The 26591-nt window shown below is 39.9% G+C and overlaps 1 protein-coding gene across 5 annotated transcripts in view; it reads left to right on the top strand.

The window, feature by feature from the left end:
* Window positions 1-9565: 9565 nt before the first annotated feature.
* GOLGA1 (golgin A1) overlaps window positions 9566-26591 on the top strand; it is a 65632-nt gene continuing 48606 nt past the window's right edge. For 2 of the 5 annotated variants that reach the window (XM_030919332.1, XM_030919335.1), the window contains exons 1-7: window positions 9599-9840; window positions 10521-10570; window positions 11790-12079; window positions 19239-19329; window positions 21834-21908; window positions 22853-22950; window positions 24393-24425. In XM_030919332.1, the coding sequence (XP_030775192.1) occupies window positions 11945-12079; window positions 19239-19329; window positions 21834-21908; window positions 22853-22950; window positions 24393-24425 (432 nt within the window). In that variant the 5' untranslated portion in view covers window positions 9599-9840; window positions 10521-10570; window positions 11790-11944. Of the gene's footprint in view, window positions 9841-10520; window positions 10571-11789; window positions 12080-19238; window positions 19330-21833; window positions 21909-22852; window positions 22951-24392; window positions 24426-26591 lie in introns of all 5 variants that reach the window. The other 3 variants (XM_010365861.2, XM_030919333.1, XM_030919334.1) reach the window with 3 other exon arrangements.

Genomic DNA, 26591 nt, shown 5'->3' with positions numbered 1-26591 from the left:
AACTCTGATTCTGTAATTTGGACTCTTGGTTCCAAAAATATTGATTTCCCCACTCCACCCACCAAGAGAACTATTTACCCTGTTTGTAGTGTACACAACATTTTCTTTTGTAGGTCACATTTACCTAGATTTTGTTCAAGAAAATCTGGGTCCCACTTAGCTGTTTTAGAAACAAGTGCAGACGGAGGCTCTCCTGAGGAAATTAGAGCTTTTATGATGAGAAACATGTTTGTCTAAAAATGAGGGTCTTAGAAATCACAACATTGACCCTCATGACATTGCCCCTGAAGCTAGTAGCGTAATTCCTTACAGGTAGTTAAAAACCTAAAGCGGACTGAAGTGATCTTGAATCTTCAAAGAGAGGAAAACTGTGCTGGAAAATGTTATTGTTTCATTGATGCCTTCAGAAAAATGCGTATTAAACAACGACTATACTCCAGATTTTCTTCTGGGCATTGGGGAAGCAAACAAAGTAGACTTAAAAATCCTCGTGTTCATGAAGCTTACATTCTAGTAGGAGGAGTAAGGCAATAAACATAAGTAATTTATGTTAGAAAATGTTAAGTAGGATGGAAAAGTGTAGATTATGGTAAGGTAAATCTTTTGTTTGTTTTCTTAAGGACAATGTTTAAAAGAGTGATCAAGCAGGGCATAGTAACATGCCCCTATTAGTCCCAGCTACCTGAGAGGCCGAGGTAGGAGGGTCACTTGAGCCCAGGAGTTTGTGGCTGCAGTGAGCTGTGATTGTACCACTGCACTCCAGCCTGGATGACAAAGCAAGACCTCATCTCCGGAAAAAAAAGAAAAAGTGATGATCAGGGTAGGCTTCATTAGGAAGGTCACATTTGCAATGAATACTGTGTCTTTACTTTTTATCATGAAAGTTTTAAATATAGTTTTTTTTGTTTTTTGTCTTTGAGATGGGGTTTCGCTCTTGTTACTCAGGCTGGAGTGTGGTGGCGGGATCTCGGCTCACTGCAACCTCTGCCTCCCGGTTTCAAGTGATTCTCCTGCCTCAGCCTCCCCAGTAGCTGGCATTACAGGCATGCGCCACCACACCCAGCTAATTTTGTATTTTGAAATGGAGTTCTACCATGCTGGTCAGGCTGGTCTCGAACTCCTGACTTCAGGTGATCCGCCAGCCTCGGCCTCCCAAAGTGCTGGGATTACAGGCATGAGCCACCACGCCCAGCCTAAACATACAGTTTAATAAACCCTCCTTGTACCTCACCCAGCTTCTGTAGTTCTTTAATCAAGGGAGAATTATGTAAAAGGACAGTTGCCCAATGGGCTTGAGCTGATAGTGGCAAAGAATTTCATTGTTTAAAAATGCATACCACCTGCCCTTTATAAATATAAAAAATTTAAGCCCTAATGTATTTAATTTTATAATTCATAAAAATTTAAATATAGGAACTAAGAGCAAAGCAAAGGGAAAAATCACTCCTTTGTTTTCAAATTGCACAAACTCTCCTTGGAGATTCTGATATAGGCTCTCGTCTCTCTTAAGTATCACTGTAAACAACATAGAAAGCCTAAGACTGCAAGAAGTCAGTTATACACAAAACAAAATGAAGCACAGTGAAATTTTCTCTTTATCTGTATATTTCTGAAGTTGGTAAAGCAACTATCTTCTCTATTTTACAGAAAAGAAAGCTGAGACCCATAGTGATGGTCTAGTGATAGAGCTAGAACTAAAACTCAGATCTCCTCATCTCAGCCCAGTCTTCTCAGTAGCTCAGACTGCTTTCTATAATGAACAAGAAAGAATAATTAGGGATTTGTATTTTGGCACAGAACAGTATCAAATTTTTATTATAAAAATCCACAAGTCTGACATTTTATCTTTTATTCTAGCCAGGATGTATTCTTCATATGCATGTGTGTGTTTCTCCTAGAAAGTGGTGCTCTTAAACCTCTCAAAGCACAGAATTTATTGTACCCTCTTTATTTTTACCAAATTGAAATGTTTTAGGATTTCAGAAGCAAAGTGCAATCCAATTGTGGCTGGAGTTTTCCTGATAGAGGATCCGGGTGGTTCCCTCCCTTCCAAATTCTGGCTACTGCCCTTTATTTCCTTTGTGCAATAGAATTCCCTGAAACAGATTAGGTGGTAATTGTACTGAATTTAGTCAGGATAATGGGAAAAGCGACAAATCAGATTTATGTATTAGGTATTAAGGAGCTTTCTGTAGCACTCTCCTCTAGGTTTAATCTCCTCTGACATGTGTGACTTAGTAACTTTCTGTCTCTGAGAAGCAGTTTGGACCCAGTTGAAAAATCTAATTTCTGGAGACTTGTAATCAGCTTGATATACAGAAAACATTCTGGACTGGAAATCTAGTCAGGTACCAAGGTCTGCTAACTTGGCCATTGCCAGTGATTCAAAACCACCTCCCCACCTTGAGTGAGTAAAAGATTTGATACGAATATGAATGCTATGAGTCTCCTGGTGATATTTTGAGTGTGTATGTTCCTGTGTGTGTTTGGAAAGCATAAGAGGATATTTACCTTGAGGGCTCTTTTGTTGACCTTATTTATTTGAAATTCTTATTTTATTTGTAATGGCATATGTATATTTTTGTGATGCTACATGCAATCTCTGTGTATACTTTTTGTATATATGTGTACATATTTGTAAATATATTGGTATGCAATGGTACAGTATGTGTATATTATGTACCCATACCCATTGTGGGCTGAATTTATTTAAGTTCTGTGAGGACATCCTAGTGGCATTGTTCATGCTGCTGTAATTAGGTTGTGGCTGTATCTCATTCATAAGTCTCTATTTTGAGGGGCTTGTGTTTGGACAAAATGGGCTAATTTGGAGTTGAAATTAGGATATGAAGATTTTAACAGAAAGCTGGATATTCTTAGCTTTAAAATCACCTGCAAATTTTTATTTAAACTGATGATAAATTAGTGATATAAACCTGAGAAACCTAAGTATGTGAAACTGAGACACCAGCAGATTCTGAAGCTGTAGTAGTCCTTTATTTTCTTGATCCATATTTAAGTATTATTACTGAGTAAATTATAGTGGGGCTTAATGGGCTGTGGAAAACAAATTGCTTTGATCACATTTTAAAACATAGGAAAATGTCCATTAAATAGGAGAAATATATTCCCAGTTGTCATTTTTATGCCTCATACTGAATTTTGATTTTGGAACAATTTTTTTTCATCAGTGTGCCTCGTTTTATGTGTCTCTGTGAGGCAGAAAAGGGGGCATTAGCTAAGGGACGGCCTAACTTAAGTAAGATAGGATTTAATGAGGAACAGGAGGTTGTTAATTTGTATATTTGCAGCAGCTATGATTAATTTAGTCCTGTCTTGGCATTTCTAGCTACAGATTTTTTCTTATTGGACTTGCATATCAAAGGTGAGTAGGCTCATCTGAGAAAATGCTTCCACTGAATAAAATGCCTCCACTCGTATTGCTGTGTCTCTATGAGACCACTTGTGTTCTGCAAGTTGATGATATATTCACACATTAAGTAGAATTTTTAATATTAGATGCATGGTGTGCTATAAAAATCTGGGCCTTCAAACCTCTCCCAAGGATGATAGGGTTGGGGAGGATCAGAGGATAGTAAATATGTGCAGTGCCAATTTGTGAACCTATAGAATGTTGCCAAGTATCAATGTTTGGTTACTTCAGTTGACATATTTATTTGCATGAAAGAGTGTAGGAGATGTTTAATATACACTTAAATACATTCACTGCAGAAATTAAGTAGAGGTTATTTTTGCATGATAAAATGTAACTGCAAAGCAACTTTTTACACCAATATTCTTTGGAAGATTAAATCTCTCTGATCCAATATTAAATTATCTTAAAATAGAGAAATTATCTCAGGAGTCAGTTTTACCACCCAAAAAATGTTACATTTGCTGATTCATTGTATTTTAAATAAAACAGGCAACTATTCCTAACACTTTTCAATTACAATATTTAGAAATAATTATAACAGCCTTTTTCTTGAATAAATATTAATATTTGGTAATTTATTATTTCTGAAAAATCAGTGAAAACATCCATAGGATCTGATGCTCTGTTGCTTGAAAAACCAAATCATTGTTTTTGCACTGGAGAGTAGTAGAGCAGATAATATACCATTTAAAATTCATGGAACTGACTCAGGCTCCTTGTGGACATTAATTTGAGGACAGCAGTGGTAACGAAAAGTACAGTAGAAAAGACTTGACATAGTGAATGTGACCTCTAACCTCAGCCGTTGTAAAGCCAATAACTTTGAGGTTGAATAACGTAAAACTTGCTTAGAAAACCCAGCTCTTCCCCTCTAGTCTCCTGCGCTCTTATACATTGATACTTTACACCTATTTTTGCTGTACCTCTCAGTCTTTCCTGGATAATGGGACCATTTTACTTTAAAAAAAAAAAAAAGAAAAAAGCGATTCATCTTCCTCAAACTAGAATTTCAAAGCCTAATACTATACTATGTTCCAACTTCATTGAGTTTTGAACAAGACTTAAGCATGCCTTGTGTTTAAGGAAAAATAATTGATGTGTGAATGGAATCAATCACCTATTGATGGGAAGGGTGTCAGGATAACGTAGGGTGATCTGCCTTTAATTGGGTAGAGATAACTGTATTAAGTATAACTAATTGGTTGGTGCCATAGAAATATTTCCTTTGGAATTCCGTAAATATGAAAATTTTTTAAACTAAAATTGGTATTTTACACTTATTAGTTTAGTGTAATATTGACTTTTGAGAAGAATTCCAATTTTACATGACATGGTTATTTAATCACTGATTGAAGAACCATTCTTAATTTTAAAATATTTTTGTTAATTTCTTTTACAGTTTTAAAAATTAATAATATTTTTATTTTTGAGATGGAGTTTCGCCCTTGTTGCCCAGGCTGGAATGCAATGGTGCGATCTCAGCTCACTGAAACCTCCGCCTCCCGGGTTCAAGAGATTCTCCTGCCTCAGCCTCCCAAGTAGCTGGGATTACAGGCGTGTGCCACCACGACCAGCTAATTTTATATTTTTAGTAGAGATGGGGTTTCACCATGTTGACCAGGTTCGTCTCGAACTCCTGACCTCAAGTGATCCACCCTCCTCGGCCTCCCAAAGGGCTCGGATTACAGGTGTGAGCCACTGTGCCCGGCCTAAAAAAAATTATTTTTTAATAGTTATCAGACTAATCAGTGTGATTTTTAAACATACTTGGACAGTAGACTCAGAGTTTTTTTTTTTTTGTTGTTAATAGTTTGAAGTCCATTATATTAAAACTACAAACTCACTTATTTAAGCCTAAATTTCATCATAGACTATAAATTGGGGATCAGTTTCCTATTTTGGTGGACAATTCCAGTCTATCTACTAAGACAGTCATCTTAGGTGTAATATTGTTTATTAAGACATAGGTAATTTTAGGTTTTATACTTTTCTCCTAGGCTTATGGAATGAAAGCTAATAGGCTGAGTTATATCACTTTCAGAATGAAATAGGGAATTATGGCTAGCCTTCTTACAGGTCTGCAGTAAATGTTACTTAAATGTTTGTTATATCACTGATTTTCTTTTCTTTTCTGAAGCTGTTGTGAATGTCCACTTTGCCAGGATTGAAAGTTGAAATTTGTAAACATTACAGTTTGAACCATACATTTTGTCAAACATGAAATCAGTATGAATAAGTATAAAATTTGAAATGATCATATATGATAATCCCAAAAGTAAATACTTCCAAACCATAGAGGGATAATATTGGCCGGGCGTGGTGGCTCAAGCCTGTAATCCCAGCACTTTGGGAGGCCGAGACAGGCGGATCACGAGGTCAGGAGATCGAGACCATCCTGGCTAACACTGTGAAACCCCGTCTCTACTAAAAAATACAAAAAACTAGCCGGGCGAGGTGGCGGGCGCCTGTAGTCCCAGCTACTCGGGAGGCTGAGGCAGGAGAATGGCGTGAACCCGGGAGGCGGAGCTTGCAGTGAGCTGAGATCCGGCCACTGCACTCCAGCCCCGGCGACAGAGTGAGACTCCGTCTCAAAAAAAAAAAAAAAAATTATTCCCACCCTTCTTTGCATGCTATTAATTGCTTTTTTCCTAAATTAAAACTATGTATTGTGGTATATTAAAAATCTGCAGGAAAAATTTGCTTAAAGTGTTTTAGCACAATAAGAATTTTTATTACTCAGGAGTTGGAGACCAGCCTGGGCAACACAGTGAAACCCTGTCTCTACTAAAAAAAAAAAAAAAAATTAGCCAGGCATAGTGGTGTGTGCCTGTAATCCCAGCTACTTGGGAGGCTGAGGCAGGAGAATCGCTTGAACCTGTGAGGCGGACTTTGCAGTGAGCCGAGATCGTGCCATTGCCCTCCAGCCTGGGCGACGGAGCGAGATTCCATTTCAAAAAACAAAAAAGGAATTTGTATTACTGTTTCCTGAAAAATGGTTTTTGTTAACTCATTGATTATATCATTAAAAAGACCTTCTAATGGTTCAGTACAATAATTTAGAACTTGATTTGTGTGGCTTTTTATAGTTATCTGAATGCATTCCTTTTGCCATATAGACCATATGGGTAGTTCTACTGTTTTTTTTTTTTTTTTTTTTTTGCTTGTTTTTAATAAACCTTACTGTTCAATAATCAGAGAAACCTTTATTTTGGAGGATTCTTCCAGTTGAGGTAGAGATGTCTTACATAATAGGAAAGGCAGATACAAAGTCCTAACATTTTCATAGCAGAGTTTACAAGTAAAATAACTTATCCATATAGGTTATCTTTGTTGTGTAGCACCAGTATAACAATGGTTTCATTAATCATTGAATCAGATGAAGCAGTTATAAATCACTTTTTACTTTGTGCTAAGAATTATTGTAATTTCAGGCCACTTTATTATTTCCTCTGAGCAGTTTCCATTGTAAGGTTGAGTTTCCCTTTTTTAAATTCAAATCATCACTAAAGGTTAAGATAATCAAATAGGAGTTAAAATAAGTTATGTTTGATCTTTTTCCCTTGAAAATAATGGTGAACTTACTGTCTGCATTCTGATTACTAGGCAGAAATGCACTTGTTTAAATCATAGCAGTAATTACATTTGGAGGATATAATTACTCAGTTTTCTAGTGGTGTGAAATACTTAAAAATTGTGCTTGTCTGTAACTGAAATGTTATAGAATTGTAACACTATAGGGATTATAGAGTTATATTTATTAGCTCTCCTCAAGAGACTGAAGCACAATATTTTTCATGTAACAATTCTTATCCAAGTGCTGCTAATCTGTTGTGCAAATAATGAAGCTATTTGATTGCCTGTTTAGCTATTCACAAATCACTGTAATCTTTGAAACAATCTTGTTTGTTCATTTGTATTAATATTTGGATATTGTGAGTTAATACTTAGGAAAAAAAAATCCATCAACTCAGCCCTGTTAGCAAAACTGTTTGGATTCATTAGTTTTTATATGTGTTAACAGTAGAATAAATTTTGAAGGGGCTATTTACTACCAATGACTAAGGAGAAAATTATACTGTCACTGTCATTTGACTTGAACATTTGTGGTATTATAAAAGTCTTGTCAGTTGTGTGCTAAATTGCTTAAGCCATACGTTCTCTTAAACAGAATGTTTTTTGTTTTCTTCCTTTCCAACAGCCTTTTTCTTCTTTGTTATGGTTAATACTCCATAGATTTTAGAAATTGAGAAGTTGAAACATTTTATTTTCTTGAGTTCATCACTTTTGACTCTTGTATGAGATGTGATTTGTCATAAAAGATACCCTTTCACTACTTCACTAAATGAATTTCAGAGTAAACACTGTGATTCTGCAGAGCGGATTCAGTAGGCTTTCCAATGTTTTCTCCTGCGATACAGTGCCTACCACCTTCAGGGCACTTCAATACTAGAGGATGAAAACTGAAACGTTTTGATGTTTATTGAATAACGAGATTAGAGAATATTTTTTTGTTGTTGTCAGTGTATTAAAGAAATTTTCACATTGATAAATGTTCTCTAGGAATGTGTCTACATTCATCAGGTGTGAACTCCTGTACATGAATTTTGTATCTTGAATCCACATATATATTAAGTGTATCATCAATATAAAAATAAAAATTATTTGCTTAAAGTTTTTGGTACTTTTTCGGTATTGACAGCTGAACTGTTAGGGTTTGCTTCATTCACATATCTCAGAGGCTTTGAACTATCTTGGGGCTGATGCTTCTTGTTAGTTTGTAAATGTCTGAATCCTGGTTTTGGTTTTCCCGTGCCCTGCTCCTGGAACACGCGAAGGAAGGGACTGTTGAAGAATTGGGTGGAATCTGCTTACTCCTGGGCTAGTGTTAAGTCTGGGGATGGAACCAGAGTTCCTTAAAGTGGAATGGCTGGTTTGGCACTGATGAGTTCAGGGACCTGACTTAGGTTACTGATATGGACCGTGACTTTTTGTTTGAGACAGAGTTTCGCTCTTGTTGCCCAAGCTGGAGTGCAATGGCGCAATCTTTGCTCACTGCAACCTCCACCTCCCAGGTTCAAGCGATTCTCCTGCCTTCGCCTCTCAAGTAATTGGGATTCGAGGCATGGGCCACCAAGCCCGGTTAATTTTGTAATTTTAGTAGAGACGGGGTTTCGCCATGTTAGGCTGGTCTGAACTCCTGACCTCGGGTGAACCACCGGCCTCGGCCTCCCAAAGTGCTGGGATTACAGGCGTGAGCCACCGCGCCCGGCCTGGGCTGTGACTTAGAACAAGACAGTTTTTCCTGTTTTGTTTTTTTCTTTTCCTACTGCCTGTATGATTGCTATTTACTTAAAGAGACGGAGTCTTGCCGCGGTGCCCAGGCTGGTCTCGAAGCCCCGGACTCAGAGATCCTCCCACCTCGGTCTTCCGAGTAGCTGGGACCACAGGAGCGCGCGCCGGGCACTTTTGATGCTTTGAACTTTCTTCCTAAGGAGAAAGGAGACGGCCCAGCAGCGGATGGTGAAGCTAGTGAGCTGCCACTAGCGTTTTTAAGTGCATTACATAATAAGAACGTGATTCTGGTGGACGTTATGTACTCGGTTGCGATATAAAACGCGTCATCTACAGGAGGTGACAGGCGCCAAACTTTAAAAACTGGTCTCAAGGTGTAAGGACTAGTTTCTGGAGCTACTGCCTTCTGAGTGAAGATGGAGGCGCAGACTTCCCGGGTCACACAGTGGCAAGGCAGCTGCCTAGGGTGCGGCGGGACCGGGCGGCACGTGGGGGCGTCTGGCCAAGGAGCGCAGCCCCGGCCGGGTTTGTAGCCAGCACAGCGCAGCGGTGCCTGTGGCACGGACTGGTTCTTTCACTTTTGACACGAAGCCCCTCCCACTTACCACGCTCTGCACACGCCCCTGTTAAAACAGAAAAAGACCAAGAGAGGCCTCGGAAACTCAGTCATCATCTGCGGCTCTGGCCGCTCGCTGACGTGGCGAACTGGGCTGAGGGAGCGCCCGGCTAGGCACTCGCGCACTCCAGCCGTTCCGGCCCAACCGCCGCCCAGAGGTTAGAACAGCAGCCGCCAAGGCCGCTCACGGGCGCATGCGCGCATTGGACCAACTGCCTAGCGCAGTCACTTCCGGTGCGCTGGGAGACGTGCGGTTCCGGGTCGCTGCTCGGCTCGCGGGCCGGGCGGTGGGGGCTGGTGACGCGGTCCGGGGCTCACGAGAGGCCCCGGAGGCGGGGCTTTGCTGGCTGCCCAGAGAGAGGCAGGTGCGCGGGCCAGGACTCCGGGAATGCGAGTAGGCCCCTTATTCTCCCGGTGGCCTCTGTCTGTCCCCACAGCGGCCCGGTCAGGGTTGCCCAAGCCCCAAGGCGGGGGGCGGCACCGGAGTGCTGAAAGGGTGAGAGTGGGGGCGGAGGCGGGCTGCCCCGGCCTGGGAGTCTGGAGCCTAAGGTTCCGGGATTCCTCCCTGCGCGACCTTGGACAAGTCGCTCCTCCTCTCTGGGGCTCAGTTTCTCTGCTGTCAAATGGGAGAGATGTTGGATCCTTCCTTTCTTTGACAGTCCAAGCACGGGCGGGGCTGGAGGGAGCCTGAGGGAGTGAGATCCAAACTGCCGTGGCAGGCACCTGCCTGCCTCCCTGGGGGTTAGGCATCTGTCTTTACCCAATTTTGCTTTGCTTTTTCTCAGTGCAAATTCGTGACCAGACAGTCCAGGGTCTGGCCAGGTAAACAGTGTGTGAGTATAGTAATCAACTGAGAAATAAATACTGGCCCCAGGAAAACTTAACCTCATTCAAATTGTTTTGCTTAGGGCTCCCGGGGAGAGATGAGTTTAGGCACCCGCTGTGGTGATCAATTGTGTTCTGTGTGCTTGTAAGTGAAGCTCTTAGGCAAATAACAAATTCATAGGAGATCGGGGTTAGGGAGGGTATCCCATTGAGAGTTGTGACAGGTTTTCTTACCCCCTTTAATCCTTCTTTTGTCCCTCTTCCTTCACTTCTTCTCCCCATCCCTACCCAACATTTCGGCCATACACTTGAAAAGAAATAGCCAATGAATTTTATTTTGTCTTCATGCAGGACAGAATGCTTTGACCTCCAAGCTCTTTTAAATCTAGTAGATAAGCCAGGTGAGTAAGTGGTTTACAGACATTGAAAGTAAAGTTTCTGAAGAATTGTGCAGACTTAATGGAGGATCTCAAGTGGTAAGATGGCATTTGTGTATCTCAGAGCAGAGCTTAGGTATCCTCCACAAAACATGGAAAGTTCAGGTTGGAACCAGAATATTAGTGTTTTATACACCATTGAATTTTTGAATCTTACTTTGAATATCATGTCAAACATTCTGAAGAAAAGAAACAGGCCGGGCGCGGTGGCTCACACCTGTAATCCCAGCACTTCGGAAGGCCGAGGCAGGTGGATCACCTGAGGTCAAGAGTTTGAGACCAGCCTGACCAACACGGAGAAACTTCATCTCTACTAAAAATACAAAATAAGCCGGGCGTGATGGTGCGCGCCTGTAATCCCAGCTGCTCGGGAGGCTGAGGCAGGAGAATCGCTTGAACCCGGGAGGTGGAGGTTGCAGTGAGCCGAGATCGTGCCATTGCACTCCAGCCTGGGCAACAAGAAAGAAACTCCATCTCAAAAAAAAGAAAAAAAAAAATAAAAGAAATTGATTGGAGGTAATTTTATCAAACTCAGAACCACACAGTGTCTCCAGAAAATGTTCGAGGATATCAGATACCTATACAACAGAGTTGTCTGGCTTGTCGTCTTTTTTCTGTTACCAGCTTTTCCTATTGGACAGTTGATTGCAAACCATCCTGAAATAGTAGGATATTGCACCTTTTACATATTGAATTACATATTGGATATTGGATTACATATGAATCGAGTTACATGCATTTTTGCCTTCAACTTAAAAAAAGAACACTAAACTGTAGTTAAGCTTATTGGAGGAAGGATTTGAAATCATTAAGTCACGAATATGTGATGTTGATGTCTGCTCTGGGAAATTTTACCAAATGTGTTATATGTCATACTCAACATGGTGTAATTAAAAAAAAAACAAAAAACAAAAAACAGAGATTTGTGAATCAGAGCCCTCTGTTGAAATACCAGCCCTGCCACTTAGCCACACAATCTTTGGTAGGTTACTTCATCTCCTTGAGACTGGATTTCTTCATCTTTATATGCATATGAAGCACCTGAGTGCTTTTTAAATGTTTAGTAATTGTGTTCTATAAGTGTAGATGTAAATTATGAAGCTTAATTTTGAAATCTAAAACTTAACAACTCAGATGTGAAATCTCTCCAGATTTTGAACTGTCCCTTTCATCTGATTTATAGATCCTGTGTTGCCATAAGCCCTTGGCCCACATTTAAGTGGGAATGCAGCTAGCTTGGATGTCTGAAACTTTGTAGGCGCCTGTGTCTGAATCCTGAACACAGGCACCAGGACTACTGAGAGCTCATCATCTGTGCGGGATAGCCACACAGCAAACATGTTTGCAAAACTGAAGAAGAAAATTGCAGAAGAGACTGCTGTTGCTCAGAGACCAGGAGGTGCTACTAGGATCCCACGGTCTGTGAGCAAGGAATCAGTTGCCTCAATGGGAGCTGACTCAGGAGATGACTTTGTAAGTATCTTTACTTAAGAAATAAAGATACTTTTGCAGGGAATTCTTCCAATAAATATTTTAAGTTGCTTGATTATTTCATATTTTTCATGATTTATAGCTGTATAAGAGCCTGTACATCTGATTCTTCTTACTCTGAGGTACCTTTTTGTTAATGTTTGGTTTGTAAATGTTAAGGTACTCTATTTTTTTTCCTTATTTTTCTGTGAATTCCTCTTCATATTCTCTCCAGTGTCCTCTTGTACTGTTTTTCCATAAGTATACCTTGTACATCTTCTTCTGCATTTCATTTCTGAAAATGTCTGGGCCTGTTTTCATTGCAGACATATATACTTATATAACAACTAAGTCATTGCTGCTTAACAAGGTCTCTGAGTTGTGGTAAGGGGTTAGCCAGAATGCATTGTTGTATTGGGAAGGTTGATGGAAAGATGGCAACAGTGATTACAGTATGTTTCTTTTTTTCTTTTTCTTTCTTTTTTTTTTGAGATGGACTCTCACTCTGTAGCCTAAGGTGGAGTGCAGTGGCCTGATCTCAGTTCACTGCAACCTCTGCCTCTGGGGCTCAAGCAATTCTCGTGCCTCAGCCTCCAGAGTAGCTGGGACTACAGGTGTACTCCACCATGCCTGGCTAATTTTTTGTATTTTCTTAGAGACAGGTTTTCACCATGTTGTCCAGGGTGGTCTCAAACTCCTGAGCTCAGGCGATCCACCCGCCTTGGCCTCCCAAAGTGCTGGGATTACAGGCGTGAGCCACCATGCCTGGCCTACAATATGATTCTTATTAGTAAAATACATTTGTGGCTATAAGATTTCAAAAAATGAAGATGTTGCTATATTAGGGAAATGTCATGCTTAAAAAATAAAGTGTGGCTTTTGCATATGACAGGATCCTCTTAAGTTAGATAAATTTCTTTTTTTCTTTTTTTTTTTGAGACAGAGTCTCACTCTGTCACCCGGGCTGGAGTGCAGTGCCATGATCTCAGCTCACTGCAATCTCCACCTCCTGGGTTCAAGCAATTCTCCTGCCTCAGCCTCCCAAGTAGCTGGAACTACAGGTGCCCATCACAATGCCCGGGATAATTTTTTTTGGTTTTTGGTTTTTGTTTTTGAGATGGAGCCTCGTTCTGTCACCTAGATTGGAGTGCAGCAGCACAATCTCAGCTCACTGCAACCTCCACCTCCTGGGTTTAAGTGATTCTCCTGCCTCAGCCTCCTGAGTAGCTGGAACTACAGGCACCTGCCACCACGTCCAGCTGATTTTTGTATATTCAGTAGAGACAGGGTTTCACTATGTTGACCAGGCTGGTCTCAAACTCCTGACCTCATGATCCTCCCTCCTCGGTCTCTCAAAGTGCTGGGATTATAGGGGTGGGCCACCACACTTGGCAATAAATTTTTTTAAAACTCATTTATAATGCTTGATACGTATAAATGAATGTATATAATATATATGTAAAGTATAAAGCATAAAGTAAATGTATCACTCATCTGAAAAAATAGAACATTATCAATTCTGTTAAGCCACTTATATGCTTCTTCCAATTTCCTCTACCCAATTTAGGCTAGCATAACCACTATTCTAAATTTTGTATTTTTCATTCACTTGCTTTTTAAAATCTCTTACCAGATATGTATGTATTCATAGATAATTTATTATTTAATACTGCTTGTTTTTGAAGTTATAAAAGTTGCACACTATAGACTTCTTGGATTTCCTTTTTTAAAATTTAATTCAACATGCTTATAAAATGCATCCATGTTATAGGAAGCTGTGGTTCATTTGTTTTTACTGCTGTATAAGATTCCAGGCTGGGCACGGAAGCTCATGCCTGTAATCCTAGTGCTTTGGGAAGCTAAGGCGGAAGGATTGCTTGAGGCCAGAAGTTCAAGACCAGCCTGGGCAACATAGCAAGTCCGCATCTCTACAAAAGTTGTTTGTTTTTTTTTTTAATTAGCCAAGTTGGTGGTGGTATGCCTGTAGTCCTAGCTTTTTGAGAGGCAGAGGCAAGAGGATCACTTGAGATCAGGAGTTTGAGATTTGTAGTGAACTATGATCGTGCCACTGTACTCCCACCTAGGCAACAGAGCGAGACTCTTATCTCTAAAGATTTAAAAAAAAAAAAAAGATCCCAGCTTTAGAAAAGGCCACATTTTATCTCTGTCTTCTCCTGGCGATAGACATTTGAGTTGTTTCCATGGTCAGATGAGTCTTCCTCCTGCTTTTTTATACTGCCTGGATCCCAGGTCAGATTACATGGCAGAAGCTATTAGGTTATTGGGATGGAGCAATAAGATTACCAGGTCTACATTATCACTGGTTCCTATATTTAAGAGGAAATATAAGCACACATTTGAGCATCGGGCTGAAGGATGTAGTTTTAAGGCTGGGTTCTGTGACAGAAGGACCTGCTTTGCCTTCATGCTGACATGCTAAATGAAGTCATTTATTTAGTAATGTATTCCAAATACAGAGATTGATCTGGATTCAGGAAGTACTTTATTTTGGGATTTCTCAAGTTTTGAACTTAATACAGCCTGATCCTAAGTTCCTGTCTCCAGACCCTTATACCCAACTGCATATATTTCTCCAAACAGATGCCTCCTTTGTGGCATCTCAGATTCTAAATGAACAAAATTGAATTCATTATTTCCATCTCCAAACGTGCACCTTCATCTTCCCAAGTCACCAGCCAGAAACCTTGGAGGTATTATAGACTCTTCCCTCCTTTCACTTCTTGATGTCCAATCAGTCCCCTTGTATAATGGCTTCTATTTCTTTTTTTCTGTTTTTTTTTTTTTGGAGTCTCACTCTGTCTCCCAGGCTGGACTCTGGGTTCAAGCAATTCTCCTGCTTCCGCCTCCCAAGTAGCTGGGACTACAGGTGCATGCGGCCATACTCGGCTAATTTTTTGTATTTTTAGTAGAGATGAGGTTTCACCATGTTGCCCAGGCTGGTCTCGAACTCCTGAGCTCAGGCAATCTGCCCGCCTCAGCCTCCCAAAGTGCTAGGATTACAGGCAGCTTTTATTTCTTAAATGTCTCAAACTTGCCTCTCTACTCCATCTTCTAGTAGTACATTTACTAGCACAGGTTAAGCATCCCTAATCTGAAAATTTGAAATCTGAAATACTCCAAAATCGTAAACTTTTTGAGCGCCAACATGGCCACAAGTGGAAAATTCTATACATAAATACTTAACACAACTTTGTTTAATGCATATTATTTAAAATATTATATAAAATTATGTTCAGGCTATGTGTATAAAATGTATATGGAACATAATTTCATGTTTATACTTGGGTCCCATCCCCAAATTATTAATTATGTATATGCAGACATTCCAAAATCTGAAAAAATCCTAACTCCAAAACACTTCTGATCCGAAACTGTTTGGGTAAGAGATACTCAACCTATACTATCATTTGATTTCAGGCTGCCTTTCTTTCTGGGACAAATGTTGTAGTCTATTTGGGTTCCCTGTCCCCAAAGTGACCTTTTATTTTCTTTGAGACAGGGGTCTCTTTCTTTCACCCAGGCTGGAGTGCAGTGGCGTGATCACAGCCCACTGCAGCCTTAACCTCCTGGGCTCAAGCGATTCTCCCATTTCAGCCTCTCGAGTAGTTGGCACAACAGTCACGTACCACCACACCCAGCTAATTTTTGCATTTTTTGTAGAGACGGAGTTTTGCCATGTTGCTTAGGCTGGTCTCGAATTCCTGGGCTCAAACAATCTGCCCACCTTGGCCTCCCAAAGCACTGGGACTGCAGGCGCTAGCTGCTATGCGCAGCCCAAAGTGATCTTTCTAAAAGCAGATCTGTTCATGTCTCTCCAGTACTTAAAACTCATAAAACTCAGTGGCTTCCCCATCATTTTCAGGATGAAGTATAAACCCATTATTATAGCATAATGGTAAACTGTCATGGTCTTGTCTCAGTTTATTTGGCCAGCATTTTCTCACTGTACTTTCCTACACCCTGTGCTACAGCCAGATTGAATTTATTGCACTTTCTAGAATGTACCACATTCTTTCATGCCTACAATTTTTGCACATGCTGTTTCCTCTCTCTAGAATATCTTGTCTCCCCTTTCACTCCTGCATTCCTCTTACAGACTGTTGTGCATCTTAAGACTCAGCTTACATGTTACTTCCAGGAAACTCCCTTGACCTGAACTTCTCCTCTGCCAGCCCTCTCTCCTTTACCCCTGCTGGCTGTTTGGTGCCTTGTCTTCTGCTAACCTCTGTAATAGCACCTACTGTATTACATTTTTATTGATGATTTGCTTGTTTGTCTCTTCCACTGAACTGGGAGTTTCATGAAAGGCGATAAGGGAAGTGTAGCCCTTAGGAACTCAGGTCGGGTTATAGAGCCATATCTGCTCTATTATTTTTATGTGACTTTGGGCAAGTTTCTTCATTTTTTTTCTTTCCTTATTTTCCACATCTATAAAATGGGGATAGGAACTGTATCTATCTTTATTAAAGTATGTGTGTCAAGGATCCCCAAGATCATCCCCAGATTTGATTATTCACTAGGACTCACAAGACTCAGCATACAGTTTTGCTCACTGCTGTAATTTATTACAGTGAAAGGATCTAAAACAGAGTCAGCAAAGGGAAAACGTGCATGGGGCAAAGCTTGGAGGAAACAGGTGCAAGCTTCCAAGATTCTTCTCCCAGTGGAGTAACATAGGACACGCTCCATTCTCCCAGCAATGAGTTGTGACATCACATGTTAAATGTCTACCAGGGAAGCTCATTAGAGACTCAGTGTCCAGGGTTTTTATTGGGTACTGGTCATGTGAACACCCTCTGCCTACTGTGTATCAAAATTCCAGACTCCGGGCCAGGTGAGGTGTCTCACACCTGTAATCCCAGCACTTTGGGAGACCAAGGCGGGTGGATCAGTTGAGGTCAGGAGTTCGAGACCAGCCTGGCCAACATGGCAAAACCCTGTCTCTACTAAAAATACAAATACTAGCTGGGCATGGTGGCACACACCTGTAGTCCCAGCTACTCAGGAGGCAGGAGAATCGCTTGAACCCAGGAGGCAGAGGTTACAGTGAGCCAACATTGTACCACTGCACTCCAGCCTGGGTGACAGAGCGAGACTCTGTCTAAATAAATAAATAAATAAATAAATAAATAAATAAATAATCTAGACTCTAGAAGGAAACCAGGTATTCAACATAAACCATATTTTTGCACAAACATTTTAGGCACAATGAGCCATTCTTAACAGAATAATGGGAACCCTCCCAAAGTCTAAGTTCCCAGATGCCAGGCAAGGACCAGCCTTAAAAGCAGGCCTTTCTAAGGATAACAGTCTGAGGCCTGTAATGTCAGTTCTTCTTCATAGGATGTAAAGCACTTAGCATGGTATCTGGCTCTAAGCATTTCATAATTAGCTGCTGCTGCTGTTATTTTGGATAGGAGCTCTTTGTTTCACCACTATTCCTAGTGCTTAGCACAGTAGTGAAACATTCTATGTCTCACTAACAGTAATAATCGTAACAGCTTCTTATACTTCTAATGCTGTGGTCTGAATGTTTGTGTCCCCAAAAATTGATATATTGAAACCTAATCACCAGAGTAATGGAATGAGGAGGTGAATTGTCTCCGAGATGATTAGCTCATGAGGGAAGAACCCTCATGAATGGGATTAGTGCCCTTATAAAAGAGGCCCCAGAAAGCTACCTTGCCCCTTCCACCATGTGAGGGCACAGCTAGAAGGTGTCATGTATGAACCAGAAAGTGGGTCCTCACTAGACACCAAATCTGCTGGCACCTTAATTTTGGACTTCCCAGATTCCAGAACTGTGAGAAATACATTTCTGTTGTTTATAAGTCACACACTTTATGACATTTCCTTATAGCAGCTCAAATAGACTAAGATGACACATATTAAAGCTAATATGTGCCAGGCTATGTTTTAGGGATTTGACAAGTATTGATTTACTTAATCCTCGTCACAGCTCTGTGAGGCAAATGATATTTGTTATCACAGATTGCAAATGAGGAAACCAGTGCACAGAGAAGTTGAGTAATGAGCCTAAGTTCTTACAGCTTGAAAGTGGTAAAGCTGGAACCTGAAGCAAGGTCTTCTGACACCAGAGACTCTCCTCTTAACTGTCCACTGTCCTGACTCTCGGTACATATTGGATGGGCAGTTGGCTGGACATGTAGATGAATATTTGAAGTGAATTATTGAATCATCTTTAAAAACATTTTGGGGATACAATGGGAAACATGATTAAGGACTGGATGTTAGTATTTTTTGTTAGGAATGATAATCATATGTTGTCTATGAAGAGAAATATCCTTCTTTTTTAGAAATAATTATCAGAGTATTTAGGATGAAATGTAATGATGTCTGTTATGTAAATTACTTCAGAAAAATAAAAATTGGTGAAACAAATAAGGCAAAGCTTCAGCAATTGTGAAAGTAGATGGAAAGTGTTCATTAGACCAATCTCTCTCCCTTTCTGTAGTTTGAAAAATTTTATAATGAAAAGTAAAAGAGATTTTAAAAACTGAGTTATTAGCAATCTCAAGCAGTGCCCATAGTAGTAGTAGTATTCATTTATTTTAAAATAATCTGGTTTTTTGGGAAAAATGTATGCCTCGTTAATATATTGGTTTGTTGAATGCATATTATCTGCTGAAGTCTATGATGCAAATTAGAGTTTTAGACTGATATCCCTTTGTTTTATAGATGAAGATACTGAAACTTTATCAATATTGGTGAAAGATTCATAGTCATAGGCCAGTTTTTGATCCCTAAAGAACTCCCGCCCTCTTTATCCCAGGACTTTACTTTTGGAAAGATAAAGTGATTTTTTTTATCATGGCAAATATAGTTTTTGTATTATATACTTGCTGTGATAATGGATCTATTTACTATTATTTATTTCAATAACATATGTACACATACGATTTATCTGTTTAGCATCTCCTCTCTCCTTCACTTTAAGAGGCAGAAAGCATTGCTTCCACTTTCCAGGTAGAGAAACTAGGCCCAGTTACGTTAAGAAGCTTTTCAGTGACTACAATTAATTTAAGTATAACCAAACCTAAAGTAGACCTGTCACTTTCTGGCTCAGCACTGTGGTCTCACACATATATGAATTCGACTTTCCTTGTGTCTACCTCAACAGGCTTCCGATGGAAGCAGCTCCAGAGAAGATCTTTCATCCCAGCTTTTGAGAAGGAATGAACAGATACGGAAGTTAGAGGCCAGACTTTCTGGTATGTCTAAGAACTCGTAAAAAACAAACACAAGAAACTTGCCTTGCTTGACTCTTCCTATAAAATAGCCATATAGGATGACTTTATAGTTATTTTCACATATCATTTTGATCTTTTTAGATAGGAGCAAGTATACCCTCTTCTTTTTTTAGTGTACTAAATAGTGTAAATTCAAAACTGAATTTGAAAGTTTATTAAAAAAATTTTTCTGCTCCTGAGGTTTCTAGCCATGGAAATAAAAGATAATAATAGTGTATGTACAATAGATTTGACCATCTTGCACCATTAGCATAGCCTGCTTTCAGGTGGAAAGGGATAAGGTTAGTATTTAAAGGGAATGGCCAACAGATATTGGATTCATCAGCACCAGACAGAGACTGGTTCTATGTTGCCACTTCCTGCAGCTCATACCACCTGTGTAAGTGTCGTTGTAGGTCTTTGGGCCACTTTTCAATGGTATTTCTGACTTCAGTACCTGCATAGAAGGCGTAACTCTTCATTATGTCTTTTGTGTGCAGTTTACACAGCTCCCATTATATCCTTTGCCTGAGGAGGGCATGGTCGTGATAGAATTGTGAGTTATTATTTTGTTTTCTGCCAGTGGATACGTTTGGAAAACTTCATCCTGTAAAGTGGTTCATGGCTTCTGTGTCTCTTTTTGTCCCTTGGCCTTTTTTTTTTTTTTTTTTTTTTGAGACGGAGTCTCACTCTGTCGCCCAGGCTGGAGTGCAGTGGCGCAATCTTAGCTCACTGCCTCCCGGGTTCATGCCATTCTCCTGCCTCAGCCTCCCGAGTAGCTGGGACTACAGGCGCCCGCCACCACGCCTAGCTCATTTTTTTTGTATTTTTAGTAGAGACGGGGTTCACCGTGTTAGCCAGGATGGTCTCGATCTCCTGACCTCGAGATCCACCTGTCTAGGCCTCCCAAAGTGCTGGGATTACAGGCGTGAGCCACCGTGCCCAGCCATCCCTTGGCCTTTTAATGCCCATTTTATTAGTAAAACAGCAGACCCAAATTCACCAAGTGGTATGTGAAATATTTATATTTGTGTAGCTATCAGACCCAGATTCACCACATTGTATGTGAAGTATTTGTATTTGTGTAGCTATCAAAGGTTCACAGCATAACTCACAACTACTAATTCTTTTGTCCTCACTAGAGCCTTATTAGGCTTAGCAAGGTAAGGCCTTACAAGTAGTAAATGGTAGAGCTGGGATCCAAACCCAGATTTATTTGATGCTAGAGTCTTTTTTTTTTTTTGTCTTTTTTTTTTTTTTTTTTTTTTTTTCCTTTTTGTGGAGAACGGGGTCTCGCTGTATTACCCAGGCAGGTCTCGAACTCCTGGGCTCAAGCTATCCTCCCGCCTCTGCCTCCCTGAGAGCTGGGATTACAGGCGTGAGCCACCGCGCCCAGCCGATGCTAGAGTCTTAATTCCATCTGCTTTAAACTTAATTGTTGCTATCCTGTTACTCCTACCCATACACAGTATCAGTAACAGAGGTAAAGTAATTTTACGTTTGTTTAATGTTGAAGAGAGAGTTATAAAATAATATGTATACCTTCCCCATATGGTAGGAAGAATAGTTGGGCTTGACTTACATTAGAGAAGGGACAGGGAAGAGAGCTGCCATTTATTGGGCCCACTATGTCCTGAGTATTATCCTACAGTATTAGTATGAGTAATAATAATTGTCACAGTAACAACAATAACAGCTGCATTTTACTGAGCACTGTGTGCAAAGCACCTAAGGCATGTAAAATGTTTTATTATCTAATGCATCGTTTGTGGTAGGTACAATTAATATCATTTAATATATGAAGAAACTAATACTACAGGATCAATAATTTGCTTAAGGTCCCCATCTAAGGACTGACAGAGTTGGGATTTGAGCTACTGTCTATGTTTTCACTAAACCATAATTATCTTCTTTGGCCACCTAGATAATTAATTCTGACATTCACATTTAGTATAGCATAGGTAACCAAGTTCCTGTGTAGAAAGGGAGCTCACTTTTTTAGAGAATTAAGTGCTATCACTATAAAGACAATGCTGCATCTACGGTGTTTGTTATCACCCTAACTACTGTTCCTGAGTTGTGTGGACTGTAAGTGAGTTGTTTAGTGAGTTTGCTTTGATCTGTCCTACTGCTAAGGCTGGAAGAGGAAGTGGAAACTGAGATTTGAAATTAGTCATGAGATAAATCTGTGTTTTTCATAGCAGGACATTTCTGATCACTAGGCTAAGCCTAATTCTTGTTTTCCATCAAGGCTGAACAAACCTGCCTTTTTGTACTCACCATTTATACACCATGGATAATTTGTACTACACTTGTTTACCTGTGTTGTTCATTGTTAATGGGAGGCTGTCTGCCTAACTTTCCTTAACAGGAGTGGTTTTCAGGTTAAGAAAATCATCATCATTTCCACTCATTTTTTTGTTTAATTAACTTCCTTTCCTGATGTTTGTCCATTTCTGGTATGTGCGTCACCCTCCTCACCCAAGACTATGCTGAACAGGTCCGAAACTTGCAGAAGATAAAAGAGAAGCTTGAAATTGCATTAGAAAAACACCAGGATTGTACGTATTTTTTTCCTGCTTTTTCAATCTTTTCAAGGTTTAGTTTTTTGAAATGAAACAATAGCGTATGGTTAAGCTTGTCCTTCTTGAAAGCACGAATCTTTATTTTATAAGTAGTATACTTGTTAATCAAGTTGATAAAACATTTGGCTGATATAAAATTTATAAGTATACAAGTTTTGTTTATGTTGCTTTATGGGCATGTTTCTTAGGAGTAGGTCGTTAGGTGTATCAGCTTGTCTCTATCCAGTTGACCCCTTTATTTAGGCTACCCTCAGGTTTTAATAAAATCTAGTGCCTATCCCTTAGGTCTGGATTAGGAAATGGTTTCTCACCACAGCTTCATTGCTGCTGTGTTGAGTAACTGGGAGAAATCACTGTCATCACTCCCTCAGCAATAAAGCATACATTTTGTTTAGTCTGCCCTAAATCATATGTTCTTTGGGTACCATCCAGGAAAGATGTTAGTAGAAGTAGAAAGTTATTTTTTTGTGATATGTACTAAAAAAAACTTTTAAGGAAAATAAAGTAAAAGCAAGGCTTTTTGTTTGTTTGTTTTGACTTTTGTTTTTGTTTTTAATTCTGATAAAGTGGTAGTAGCCATCACTTAGCATCAGCTTTTTTCTGGCAACCTACCTACCTCAGTGTTCTATCATTGTACCATTTAAAAAGTTACCTTTGGCATCTTTCTAAATATATATACTTGTCTATTACAAAAAACAAAAACAATAAGGAAACAAACAAACACACACCGTGGTCTGTTACCAAGGCCAAAATATTCTTCTGGAAAGTTGAGGTGGATCAAGCTTTTCCTAGTATCATAATCCACTTATGTGACTTTGGCCTTTTTCATTAGGTGACAGTTTTAAAATAATCACATGGGCTATTTGTCATGCTGTTTCTGAAGTATTTTCATATCTCAAATAGAGCCTCTTTGTTAACAGCTTCCATGCGGAAATTTCAAGAGCAGAATGAGACATTCCAAGCCAACAGAGCCAAAATGGCAGAAGGACTGGCTTTGGCATTAGCCAGAAAGGACCAGGTATTTTATATGTGGCACTGCCCAAAACTAGTGGAAAGATTTCACTTAGTGACATGACTTCAAAAATCATGACATAACCTACAGAAAATATTTACAGCCTAGGAGAAAAGGAATGTTATAAGTTCTTTAAGGTTTTATTTGGCCTTTTCTTGTAAAGTGAAGAAACTTTACAGTTCTAATCATGAAATGTGTCCAGAATGTGAGAGTATCATTCCTTGCATCTGTATAGTTTCATAAAATTGAGAAGGGAAATAGTGTATCTGTAATCTGATGGCAGGCCCCAAAATAAGAGAAAAGGTCTCTGCCCTCTAAAAACTTCTCTGAAATTCTAACCCCCAAACATTTTCCTTTTATCCTGGAGAAGGTATTATTAACCTAGTCATAATCCATAGTATACAGAGTTCTTCCAACCTCTGTTCCCACGTTTCTTCAATCCCAACCAGCTGGACAGAGGGGAACTCCTATAATCTCAACAGAACCAACCACTGGAAGATGCTGAATGAATAACCACAAGGAAGGAAAATAATTCTGTTACTGGCTATTACAGTAATTATGAAGTATATTTTGTTCAAAATAATAGATGACATTTTAAATTTAAGATAAGCATCAATATATTGTAATGATAATTTTGATTTATTAAGACAGCTTATTATGTTTCACTTAAGAAATTGTGTAATTTATTTCATCTGGAGGAGGTGGGTTGGTTGATTGGTTTTAAAGTGCCTGTTCATCATCTAGGACATTTACTAGTCAGAAAAAATACCATTTACCAATACTTAGTGGATAACTATGGTATGAATGTATATAAATGAAGAAATAATCTAAAATTGATGGATTCTGATTATAGGCAATCAGTATATTGCCTTTTGTGCGAATGGGTTTTTTTTTCCTCACTATTTTATGGTTTGTGAATAAGGGGCATAATTATTTTTCTTTTGATTTACACAGATGGCATAAATCATGTTGGTAAAATCAAAATGAAAAAGAAAATAATGATCAGGGACTGCAAAAGATCCCCCCTACCCCCCCAGTTTCAGGAATTAATTTCTAAACATCATTTGCAGAATTACTTAACTCAGCTGGTCCCAGCTACCCACTCCCAAGAAATAACAGTACTCATGGCAAAACTCCCAGGAACAAGCTGAAAAGCTGCATCAGAACAGCAGATATGGCTTTTCTTGGGTGTCCTGCTTAGTAAAAATCTGCAGGCTTTTATTCATGAATTCATTCTATTCTAGAATCTTAGATAAAGTGCATTTTCTTCTACTGCTATGACTCTTGCCTTTCTTAAACCAAGTTTATGGATTTTTTTTTTAATTGGCTTTTTTGTTTTGTTTGGTTAGTTGCTTTCTGGGAAGAGTTGGGTGGTTCTGTTTTCTGGAAATCTTGGTATTACAGATGCTCTTCACTGGAAACCATACTTTTTTATTGTTTTGTTTTAGGAATGGTCAGAAAAGATGGATCAGCTTGAAAAGGTTAGTTCATCTTTATTTTTGTCTCATTTTTGTTGGTCTCGTCTCTAGGGTTTGGAAAACATCTTATCCAGTAACCAACATACTGATTGCTATACCACCTCTTGGAAGCAGGACAGTTTATGATTAGATACTGACTCGAAAAGCTCAGATCCTCCCCTTTTTTGGTGGATGTGCAGGATGTCTTTTGTTTGCCCCTCCTGATATACTCTGCACTCCTCCTGTCTTCCCTTTCTCTGCGTACCTGAACGCTGATAGAGACTGTGTCAGCAGGGCTTAAAATGCCCTCTGGCATCCGGTTGGGTTCAGCCAGTGGGGAACCCTGAAAGAACCATGTGTGAAAGAAGATGTGGTCAGGATGTTTCTTCCCCCACCTTTCCCCATGTGGGGTCTCTTCAGCTTAATTGCATCCCATGGCCAAAAGTAACAGTTTCAGTGGGACCTTTGGTTTGCCTTCTTGACATAGTTTTTCTCTCTCTGGGTTTCCTATAACCTGTTCATCTTTTAGCCCCTTTATGCCCAACTGTTACCAGCACATTATCTTTTGGGCTATATTACATATCCCACAGCTTTGATAAGCCCTTTTATTAAACCATCCTCAAAATGCCTGATTTGAGTTGGCCATCTCTTTCCCGCTGTGGTTCTGATTGACACTGTGGTAATATTAGGAACACTTAAAGATGAATCAGTGGGGAAGGAAGGCATTTCTCAAGGCTGAGCATTGAACAGATATGAGAACCTCTTGGCTAGATGTAGATGAGGAAAATTGATTATTCTAGTACCATTGCTTGCATAACACCGTGCAGGTACCTTAAGTAATATATTCCTGGCTCCCACATATGAACAAGATGAAATTTCAAGTCTACAATTGGAAAAACATTTTAGTTTTAAAATAATCATTAGAGTCAACTATTTTTTTTTCCATAAAACACCAAGTTAACAATTTACTTTCTGTTCTATAGAAATCCATTTATCAAGCTGAGAGAATACATTAACTTTTTTTGAGACAAGGGGTTGTTCTGTTGCCCAGGCTGGAAGTGGCACAATCACAGCTCAGTGCAGCCTCAACCTCCTGGGCTCAAATGATTTCCCCCCCTAGGCTTCCTGAGTAGCCGGGACTGCAGGCATAAGCCACAATGCCCAGCTAATTTTTAAGAAAATTTTAATAGAGATAAGGTCTTACTGTGTTGCCCAGGCTGGTCTTGAGCTCATAGACCAAAGTGATCCTCCTGCCTGGACTCCCAAAGTGCTGGGATTACAGACATGAGCCACTGTGCCTGGCAACATTTTTATATAAGGAAAGAATTATAGAAAAGTCAAGTCCCAAGGAAACCTGTGGTTGAAAAAAAAAAAAAAATCCTCAAACATATGCTATTAATGACAGTCTTCTTTTTTTTTTTTTGAGACGGAGTCTCGCTCTGTCGCCCGGGCTGGAGTGCAGTGGCCCGATCTCAGCTCACTGCAAGCTCCGCCTCCCGGGTTTACGCCATTCTCCTGCCTCAGCCTCCTGAGTAGCTGGGAATACAGGCGCCCGCCACCTCGCCCGGCTAGTTTTTTGTATTTTTAGTAGAGACGGAGTTTCACCGTGTTAGCCAGGATGGTCTTGATCTCCTGACCTCATGATCCGCCCGTCTCGGCCTCCCAAAGTGCTGGGATTACAGGCTTGAGCCACTGTGCCTGGCCGACAGTCTTCTTAAATATGGAGGTATGGGTTGGATTAAGGTTTTCTTGCCATAAAAGAAACTCTTAAAATTATGGCAATTGAAATTCTCATTGAACTGTTTTTTTAATCTTTTAAAATTTTGGTAAAGGGTATCCATATAGGGCTGAACCAACTGAAAAACCTACTTAGGTTCATAAGGTTCACAAAGGGAATTTTCTCTTTGTTTTGTTTCGTTCTTTTGAAGGAGAGGTTGGGGGAAATTTTTCTTTTTTTTTTTTTGAGATGTAGTCTCACTCTGTCACCCAGGCTGGAGTGCAGTGGCTCAATCTTGGTTCACTGCAAGCTCCGCCTCCTGGGTTTTCTCCATTCTCCTGCCTCAGCCTCCCAAGTAACTGGGACTATAGGTGCCCGCCACCACACCTGGCTAATTTTTCTATATTTTTAGTAGAGACAGGGTTTCACCGTGTTAGCCAGGATGGTCTCAATCTCCTGACCTCGTGATCTAC

This window comes from Rhinopithecus roxellana, chromosome 16 (assembly GCF_007565055.1).
Source record: "Rhinopithecus roxellana isolate Shanxi Qingling chromosome 16, ASM756505v1, whole genome shotgun sequence".
In the NCBI taxonomy this organism is placed as follows: domain Eukaryota; kingdom Metazoa; phylum Chordata; class Mammalia; order Primates; family Cercopithecidae; genus Rhinopithecus; species Rhinopithecus roxellana.
Note: the sequence above shows the minus strand (reverse complement) of the source record. Positions and strands in the feature narration are given on the sequence as shown.